At 39.0% G+C, this 10,191-nt stretch overlaps 1 protein-coding gene across 2 annotated transcripts; it reads left to right on the top strand.

Moving 5' to 3' along the window:
* The first annotated feature begins 132 nt into the window (after nt 1-132).
* SUPT7L (SPT7 like, STAGA complex subunit gamma) lies at nt 133-9,430 on the top strand. 2 transcript variants are annotated; one of them, XM_079110324.1, is made up of 6 exons: nt 133-391; nt 1,098-1,201; nt 1,802-2,414; nt 5,568-5,892; nt 6,913-7,150; nt 8,743-9,430. In XM_079110324.1, exons 3-6 carry the CDS (start codon nt 2,002-2,004, stop codon nt 9,003-9,005), a joined length of 1,239 nt encoding a protein of 412 aa, XP_078966450.1. In that variant the 5' UTR covers nt 133-391; nt 1,098-1,201; nt 1,802-2,001; the 3' UTR covers nt 9,006-9,430. The 2 variants fall into 2 exon arrangements, with proteins under 2 accessions (XP_078966450.1, XP_078966451.1); XM_079110325.1 differs by lacking the exon at nt 133-391 and adding an exon at nt 452-686.
* The last annotated feature ends 761 nt before the right edge of the window (nt 9,431-10,191 follow it).

Genomic DNA, 10,191 nt, shown 5'->3' on the forward strand with positions numbered 1-10,191 from the left:
GTGGCACGGGAAGGTCATAATAACAGCAAAAGGCTGTCGTGGAACCGCGCAGAACCGGGACATCTTTAGAAGTTGCAACAGGATTGTAATGACTTCCTGTGGCATAGCCCGAATGAGAAGAAGCACTTCCGGCACAGTCTTGGACCAGTAATCAACAAATCAGCTTTCCGGCCTGACTCGACCCTCGCTCAACCTCTGGGAATCGGACAGGCACCCAGCCGGCTCTTGGAACGTGGCCGTGAATTGCGGCGCCTCTTTGGGTTCAGCTCCCATCTGCCAGTCTCCCGGCTTCCCTTTCATCCGGCGTCCCGGGAACCTGTGATTGGCGCCTGCGCCGGCTGACCTTGAGTGAGGAGCTCCCCCGGAGGAACTTGGGCATTCCTTAGCATCGGTACTTGTCCTTGCTATTCTTTCCAGCGAAGTTAGGGAAGAGGGCGATTTTTGTTGTTATTTCGTTTATTCATTTTTTTTTCTTTCCGAAACGAATTCTCGAGGTAGCATAGTTTAGTGGTTGAGTGCCGACTGTCTTGACTTTTCACCTTCCGTATTTGTGTCATTGGGCAAGACACAGCCTCAGCTTCCACGTCTGAAAAATGGGAATAATATTAGTATTTGCTTTGTAGGGAGAATTGAACTTAACAATAAAGGTGAAGCCCAGCATATAATAAGGTCTCAATAAATGCCAGGTACTGTAATGGTCGTAACAGGTATGTGGGAGAATAAATTTGATTAAGTACAGGTTAAAATTCAGGGATAAATGTTGTGACAGAAGCATGTAAAGAATATTAGGATATGTATTGGGGAAGTGATAGAGGGTGGTAACTTAAGCTGTCCTTAACGATGAATACAAGTCTGCTGGGGACTTGTATTCTGTGTGGCAGAGCATTTCTGTCAGAGGTCACAGCTTAAAGGGTCAACAGTGTAAATGCCTGGCATTTTCAAAAAACTGAGTAGTAATATGATATTAAACTAAGGTAGTCATTTAGTCCAGAAAGCTCCTCCTTTCTGTTTCTACTGCGACAGGTTTATGCCTTTAGAACTGTGCTTATAACATACTTTCATATTAAAGTATTTTGTTTCTCTCTCTCTCATTTCAGAACAGAAAACCTGCACTATTGGCCTTCATCTCCTCACATAATGCCTGACATTCAGTAAATGTTTGTTAAATTTGAAGAGACATATGGGCAATGAATCTGGAAAGGTGGGTTGAAACCACATTGTGAATTTTGTTGATTGGTAAGCCAAAAAAATTCTGGCTTTTTCCAGTAGGCAATGGAAGTCATTAAATTTGAGTTTTTAAAAGGTTATCTAGCGGCAGTGTGAAGAAAAGATTAGATACAAAGAGAGACCAGAGGAAGGAATATCAATTAGAAGATAGAGAGATCTCATACTCTTCCCTAGATATGTTAAAAGTTGAAAACATAAGACTAGATTAGATGTCCACAAAATTTCCCACAAGGATCAGTTAAATATTAACCATGCTCAACACTCACACAAAAAAACTCCTCCTCCTTCTTCCTTCCTCCTATTGATCTAGCACAGTTGTGTCAAGATACTCTGAGAAATACTCCAGGTTTCATATTTAAGTATCATGCAAATTGTTTAGGATTTGACACGTTGGTAGTTCTGGTAATGAGTTAGTGAAATGAAATAGAAAACATGGATGCAAGAGTCCCAAACATCACTGCAGCTTTTAGTTTACTGATGACTCAGATTCTACCTGATGGTTCAGCCTAGTAGGAATTGTCATTGTGTGACAGTGATCCACATCTAATGGTTTTATTTCTCTTCATTTCTCCAGGGAGAACATCTTTGGTCCTACAGTTTTGCTAACAGTGACATTTATTGAAGTGTTCTTAACTTGCTTTTTATGTAAATAATTGGCTAGACTTCATATTTTTCACTCTAGAATCCTATAACCTACAGTTACCAGAGAGTTAAACATTATTTTTAGGATAGTTTCTACATTAAACCTGAAAGCTCTTCCCTTCTTATTCCAAAATGTTGAGATACTGGGGAGAGATACCAATGTCCTCAAGCCAGACCAACAGAAGTTCCTTTGATCTGCTCCCACGGGAGTTCCGTCTGGTAGAAGTACATGACCCACCCCTGCACCAACCCTCAGCCAACAAGCCCAAGCCCCCCACTATGTTGGATATCCCCTCAGAGCCGTGCAGCCTCACCATCCATACCATTCAGTTGATCCAGCACAATCGACGTCTTCGCAACCTTATTGCTGCTGCTCAAGTCCAGAATCAACAGCAGACAGAAGGTGTAAAGACTGAGGAGAGTGAACCTCTTCCCTCCTGCCCTGGGTCACCTCCTTTACCTGATGATCTCCTACCTTTAGATTGTAAGAATCCCAATGCACCATTCCAGATCCGGCACAGTGACCCAGAGAGTGACTTTTATCGGTAAGACAAAACTTTGCTTTATCTTTTTTTTCTCAAGTAATCTTCCCAATAGCCCTGTTAAGCCCATATTATAATTTCCATTTCTACATGAGGAAACTAAGGATAAGAGTAATTGTTTTGGCCAAGGTTGTTCCTCCAATTAGTAAGAAGTCTCCATCTGGAACCCATATCTTCAGAATCCAGAGTCTGTAGTTTTAAATTTTCTGATGTAACAAATTTATTGAGTGCATACTATGTGCCAAGCACTTCACTAAAGAGCAAGGTAATATACTGGTATGTAAAAAGGCCATGCCTTTATCATCTTCAGAGTCTAGTTTATTTAATATAAAATGAATATTATGGGTTGAGCTTTAGTGTCTTCAAATTGGGTTTTAATGGACTTATTCTGGTATTATTAGGAATCTACAAGTCTATAGAAGAATTTTTAATTTATATATTTTCATTTTGAAAACATTATTTAAGAAATGATAATGCCAAAACGTTTGATCCTTGTTACTCAAAATCTGGTCCAAGACCAGCAGCATCAGCATCACTGGGAGCTTTTTAGCAATGTGGACACTCAGATTCCACACAGATCTACTGAATCAGAATATGTATTTTTAACAAATTTCTCATTAGATTGATACAGACATTTAAGATTGAGACATTCTGGTCCAGATCCTCTCAGACTGCCTTATAACCTAGCACTACTACTAGATTTCAGTGTGTAAGTTTGTATTTAATGCCAGTTAGTTTGTTTCTTTTCATTTTGAAATTTTTTTTCTCTTTTTATTTTGAAATTTTGTGAAATGTACAGAAAAGTTCAAATAGTAGTAAACAAACATCCAAGTACCCTTTACCTGGATTCAACGGTTGTTAATATTTTACCATATTAACTTTCTCACATTATGTATGTATACATTTGTATACACACATATACACACAAATATATGTTAAACATACACATGTACACATACTGTTTATGACAAACATTTTAAATTAAGTTGTATATGTCACAATAATTTCACCCCTGAATTCTTCAGCATGCATATCCTAAGAATAAGGGAATATTCCTACATAATCAAAATACTATCACTACACCAAAGTAAATGAACATTAAATAATGTCGTTTCATAAGTCCATATTCACATTTCTTCTGTTGTCCCCAAGATATCTTTTATAGATATATTTTTCCCCAGTTCAGAGATTCATGCATTGCAATGATTATTATGCCTCTTTAGTATCTTTACAAGTTCAGGTCATTGATCTTGTAGAATGTCTTCTTTACTTGATTTGCTGATTAGCCTCAAGATTAAATTCAGTTTAAAGATGTTTGACAAGAATATTACATACAGCATTTATTATATATGCCTATTGGTGATAATAGTTACAATTTTAATTGTCCCATACTAATGAGAAAAGAACAGAAGTAGACTTAATATGTAAGGGTTGCAGTTGGGCCATATGATGGCAAGGCACATCGTATAATTAAAGGTTCTGTCATAACTGGAATAGTGAAAGGGTAGGGGGATAACTGTTATTACATGTATGACACAAGCTAACATGGATACGATCAAAAACCCTGCTATGTAGCAATTAGTACCAGATTCACATTTTGAAGGGAATGCAGTTTCAATGCAATCTGGACCATTGTATTAAGTCAGTGCTCTTGTTTATAATTTTTTAGGGTTTTATTTGTTGGTATTTATTTGTTTTGGGGTTTTTTGTTTTGTTTTGTTTTGTTTTAGTTTTTGTATTAGGAATTGAACTCAGGGATGCTTTGCCATTGAATAACCTCCCTGGCCATTTGAAGTTTTTAATCTTGAGACAGAGTTTCACTAAGTTGCTGAGTCTGGTCTCACATTTGCCATCTTCCTGCCTCAGCCTTCCAAGTAGCTGGGATTACAGGTGTGCACCATTACTCCTAGCTATTTTGTAGTTGTGTGTCAAACTTCTATTTTAATTGTTAATGAGAGCTATGATCATTAAAAGTTTATACTTAGTTTGTTTTATGCATATTTTAAGAAACTATATAACAAAAATAATTTGTATCAGCTATAGGGTGCCAGTTGGTTTTTTCATCAAAAGAAGTCCATGTGTGAATCAAGTAAAGTGATACATTTAGCTGTTTATTAGTCATTTCTGAGGCTTTTTTTAAACTTTGGGCCCAGAGAGACTGGCTATGGGAATGATAATAGAAATATTAAATGAGTTACTTGGTTATTGGTTATCTTATTTTTTAAACTATTATGTGAATTGCAGTAGTTGCTACTAGAGAGATAATAGTGAAATGGATATTTCAGGCACTTTGTACAATGAACATATGCCAGGTATGGGCCAAGGACCAGTAGTTTTCTATGCTGTATTTTATTTTTATTTTTAAAATAAATTCTTTTGTCAAAGGGAGACAGAAGCAAGATAGGAAATTTCAGGGGATTGTAACTTATTAAAAGCTTGTTGAAAGTTATTTTTAGGCAAGGAGACAGTTTGTTTTGGAAAGATCAGGATTTCTGCCATAATGGTTAGGGGGAAAAGTGTATATTGTGAAGAACATGGGATCTGGAATCAGAAGCTCCACTATTCATTAATGATACCTAAACAACCTCTAGCAAGTCATCCCCTCTGAATTTCAGTTTCCTTACTTGGCAAATAGGAATGATAATAATATGGACCCTGCCCATTTCATAGCATAGGATAGGCTGAAAATGTTTTTCAGGTATGTGTTTTAATGCTTTTTTAAAATTGATTTGCCATCTCGGTTAAAGAGATTCTCTTATAATGTTTAAGAATCTTCTAATTGGAACTATAAACTTCTGGAAGTTCAAATATTACCCAGGAAACTAATGTGGAAAAATAATTAAAGCATCATGGAATAGTGTCTGAGCCATAGTGTTAAAATGAATCCTAAAAGTGATCAAAATTGAGCAGTTGGCAGGAGAAAGAAGCTTCATTTTTCCTAGATAACCTTTAGAACTGCTTATCATAGACATGTATTACCTGTTCAAACTATGTAATTGGGTTGCTGAGACATGCCCTGAGAGCAGCAGGATGAAACTGAGCTGTGTAACCTGGATGGAATTTCCCTGGAAGTATGGGCCAGTGACTGGACTAGAATTGTAAAACTTCCAGGAAAACAGGATAGATCACTTGTAACACTACTGTCTTCACTTTCAGTGGGAAAGGGGAACCTGTGACTGAACTCAGCTGGCACTCCTGTCGGCAGCTCCTCTACCAGGCAGTGGCTACAATCCTGGCTCATGCAGGCTTTGAATGTGCTAATGAAAGTGTCCTGGAGACGCTAACTGATGTGGCGCATGAGTATTGCCTTAAATTCACCAAGTTGCTGCGCTTTGCTGTGGATCGGGAAGCCCGGCTGGGACATACTCCTTTTCCTGATGTTATGGAGCAGGTATTCCATGAAGTGGGTATTGGCAGTGTGCTCTCCCTCCAGAAGTTTTGGCAGCACCGCATCAAGGACTATCACAGTTACATGCTACAGGTGAGGTGACTCTGTGGAGAAGTGGACAAAGAGGTCCAGTTTAGGGGTGTTCAGCAGGATCCCACACTTGCTCTGGAGTATAGAGCAATGTCTGGGAACAGTGAACTTGTACTGTTTCCATGACCCTAGCTGTGTTCCATTGGCCTCATCAGTGACCTGGCCAGGTACCAGCAGCCTCTTTTAACCCAGGATAGCCCCATTCATTGATAATTCCTCCAGAAGTAATTATACACGAGTATATGGGGGTCTGAGAGAATGTGGTTAGCATTCTTTCATTCAACAAAAATTTCTTAAAGTTAATTGAGTCAGATATTGTGGAATATGACAGCTAACAAGTTCCTGGATCTGGCAGGTAAACAAAAACTGTACCAATTTCAGTAACATTAAGTGCTATAAAAAACAAGGCAGGGTGAGGTGATACTGCCCTCAGGATGGAGGCACCAGTTTTTGTTAGATCACAAATATCTCTCCAACCCTGACAGCCTTAAGCACTGTTTCAGGTTTCCCCAAATTTAAAATTTGATCGTTAATTCTTAACACTAATCAAAAGACTTTGCTAAGCGATCCAGATTTCCCACATTGTTCATCGTCCACCTATGGTATACGTGCCAGTTAGTTTTTATAGACAAAAACATAATCTTCTGTCCTAGTTCTGATGTATCTGTAACACAGTCTAACTTTTAGTATTTTGCTTTTATATAATTTTTATTTAACGATACACATTTTCGGACAAATTTTCTTCACATATCTCTGCCACATAAATTGAAACTTACTACTTTAAACAAATTCCCTCCACTGGTAGTGGAAATTGTTTTGTTGTTCACTGTTTTGCTGTGCTAGAGACTGAATCCAGGACCCTGCACATTCTACCAACTGAGCTGCGTGTGCAGCCTAGCAGTGGAAGTTTTAAAACTCATCTGTTAACTCATATTCTGTTGGCTTTTCCATGGGATACTGAAAGCTGACTCTCCAACTTGCTTCTAACGTATCCTTGGAAAATTAACTCTTACTTGCCAACAGATTAGTAAGCAACTCTCTGAAGAGTATGAAAGGATTGTCAATCCTGAGAAGGCCACAGAGGACACTAAGCCTGTGAAGATCAAAGAGGAACCTGTGAGTGACATCACCTTTCCTGTCAGTGAGGAACTGGAGGCTGATCTTGCTTCTGGAGACCAGTCCCTGCCCATGGGAGTTCTCGGGGCTCAGAGTGAGCGCTTCCCATCTAACCTGGAAGTGGAAGCTTCACCACAGGCTTCAAGTAAGAGAAGTCAATATACTCATTTTGATTCTCGGACATCTGCCAATCCCAACACTCAGTGGCATTTTGGAATCAAGCTCTGAATGTGGGAGAACAAAAGTAGGAGTGGGCAGAATCGAAAGTCCTGAAACAAATATAGCGTCAGTGATCTAGAAATAGCAGAATTCTTCTAATTAGGGAGCAGAGGACTAGCACAACTTTACAGGCAGTCATTAAAATAATCTTCAGGTTGAGCACAGTAGCACACATCTGTAATCCCAGAGACTTGGGAGATTGAGACAGGAGGCTCACAAGTTCGAGATCAGCCTTGGAAACTTAGCACGACCCTGACTCAAAAGTAAAAAGAGTTGGGGATGTAACTCTGGTAAAGTGCCCCTAGGTTCAATTCCCAGCACCAAAACCAAAAATTTTAAAAATCCATCCAGTTAGGATATGGATGCAATTTGTGTTATCCTGTTGACCAAGCTGGATTCAGCTGATCCTGCTGATTGGGTGGGTAGATATCCCTTCTTTAGTCTTCTGTGTTAGTCCTTCCTGATGCTTGTAATTAATTGAATAAGGAGGCTACCAGATAGATGGATAAACAGTTGAGTGTCCTTGCTAGAGTACTCTTTAAGAAATTGGAGATTGAAACAGGGCTACCCAGCTAGAGGCAGCTGGCCTCTTCTTCTAGATAAATGCTATACTTATCTTAGGAAATAAGGACAACTGAGTCGTTACTTGAGTCAGTTAAACTGGAAATTAGTCTAGGCACTCAGTTGTTTACAAATATAGTCACTTTATCAATGCACAAATGACTGAGATAACAAATCCTCAAATGTGGCCCAAATAGAATCAAGGCCATTACCTTTGGACTTCCAAAAGTATGGAAGAGCTGGGCACACTAGCGAATGTCTATAATCCCACCAACGCAGGAGGATCACAGGTTTGAGACCAGCCTCAGCAACTTAGTAACACTGACTCAAAAAAAAAATAAAAGAGCTGAGGATGCAGATCAGTGGTAGAATGCCCATGGGTTAAGTCCCCAGTACTGCAAAATAAAAACAAACATACAAGCATGAAAGTGTAGGTAAGAGAGCCTTTCACCATAGAAGAAGTAATGATCATAGAACGGCACTGCTGGAATACATGGGGGAAGAGGGGAGACGGACAAAGACATAAGAAGCTTATCTCGTCAGTGGAGACAAGAAGGGAACTCTGTCAGCATTATGTAGTGATCAGTAAGTTTTCATAAGGTGAGAGAGGATCAGAGACACCCAAACAAAAGGAAGGAGGGTAAAAGGAGAAAGGACAGGGAAAATAATGAACAAGGCCTGCCTTTGTGGCCATGAGACAAGGCAGGTAATCTTTCCACCTGTATTGTTTTACTTCTTTGGTTTTGGGAAAAATGGAAGTAGGAGAGGTCAAGACAATAGAGGTAGAATTAGGAAGACATTTTTGATATTTTGAAGCACAGAACAACCACCATATTCTCCAGCCAAGTACACAGTGAAAACTGAGCTCATAGTACATTGGTGGGCCCTGTATGGAATATTCATTCTACTTTTTTGGTGACTCACCACTAGGTGTGTGTGTTTTCTCTGCATTTCTAGGTGCAGAGGTAAATGCCTCTCCTCTTTGGAACCTGGCTCATGTGAAAATGGAGCCCCAAGAGAGTGAAGAAGGCAATGTCTCTGGGCATGGTGTACTGGGCAGTGATGTCTTCGAGGAGCCCATGTCAGGCATGAGTGAAGCCGGAATCCCTCAGAGCCCTGATGACTCAGACAGCAGCTATGGCTCCCATTCCACCGATAGCCTCATGGGATCCTCCCCGGTTTTCAACCAGCACTGCAAGAAGAGGATGAGGAAAATATAACAGCAAAAGAGGGACATTTTCAGTCCAGTCCTACAATACCCAACAGAAAACCTTGATGATCTATTCGAATTTGTTTCTATAAACAGTAATTTGATTCTTATTCTTAAACACAGTGGGCTTTCCTAATTTCAGAGAAACAGGATTTCACCAAACAAGATTTCATTTTATCTTGGTGCCACATTTTATAGTTTTCCTCAACAACAAAGCCACCATTCACCAATGGATCACAATGGTAATAATCAAGTCTCTCCCTGACTTTTGTCTTTACTGTGTAACTACGTTTCTTAGCTTCTCTGCAGCCATTTCTCTTGCACAGTTGAGAAGACTCATATTACTTTGACTTACCTTGCACAGAGGAATGAGTACTAAGATGTTTGTTAAACTTCAAAGCTGTACTTGAATAGAGTCACAGGAATATATGCCAATATCAGGTGTCAGTTTTTCATTTAATTTATTTTTGGTTCACATCATTGGGAATCCAATACCAATACCTCATAGGAAACTAAACACAAGAAAGCATATCTATCAGTCATCTTTGTAAAGTGTTTTTGCTATCTATGAAGTCTCTTATAAAATCAGGTCTGTGGTGACATAGCCTTTTGTTTATTCAAACAGCCCTTTCTCTAGATTTATTCCATCTATTCTCATCCTTTTTTGCCTTTTTTTGATATTTCTGCTGACTCAGACTTTTAAGTATTTTTCACCATGTATGTTTACAGTTGTTCCTTTCATTTTCTCCTTTGTGAATGAAGCACACGGGGCTGACCAGGATTGACTGCTTATTTCCTTTTTTCTATCTGCTTGGTCATCAGGGATCCATTCCTCTGCCAGAATTCCAAACCCACACATTGTGCTTCTAATATAGATGGGCAGCCTTTAAGAAAACAATACACACCTTTCAACTTCACATCAAACCTGAACAACTTTACTGGTGTTGCTCATCCAACACAGTATTTACTCTGCTTGACATCTGAGTCTCAATCCATATTTATCAATGATGTAACATTATAGTGAATAGTAATAAAAGCAAATAATTTGGTCATGGAGCCAGCATGTTAAATGAACTGAGGTTTGGTTATCTAATGCAGAACACAAATCTTAGGAAATTTAGACCACTCCTTTAAGAGAAAAGAGACCAAAAATAAGGCACAGCTTTAATTAGTACATTATTAAGTGCCTTAAGTGT

Source organism: Sciurus vulgaris (genome assembly GCF_902686455.1).
Source record: "Sciurus vulgaris genome assembly, chromosome: 14".
Lineage (NCBI taxonomy): Eukaryota > Metazoa > Chordata > Mammalia > Rodentia > Sciuridae > Sciurus > Sciurus vulgaris.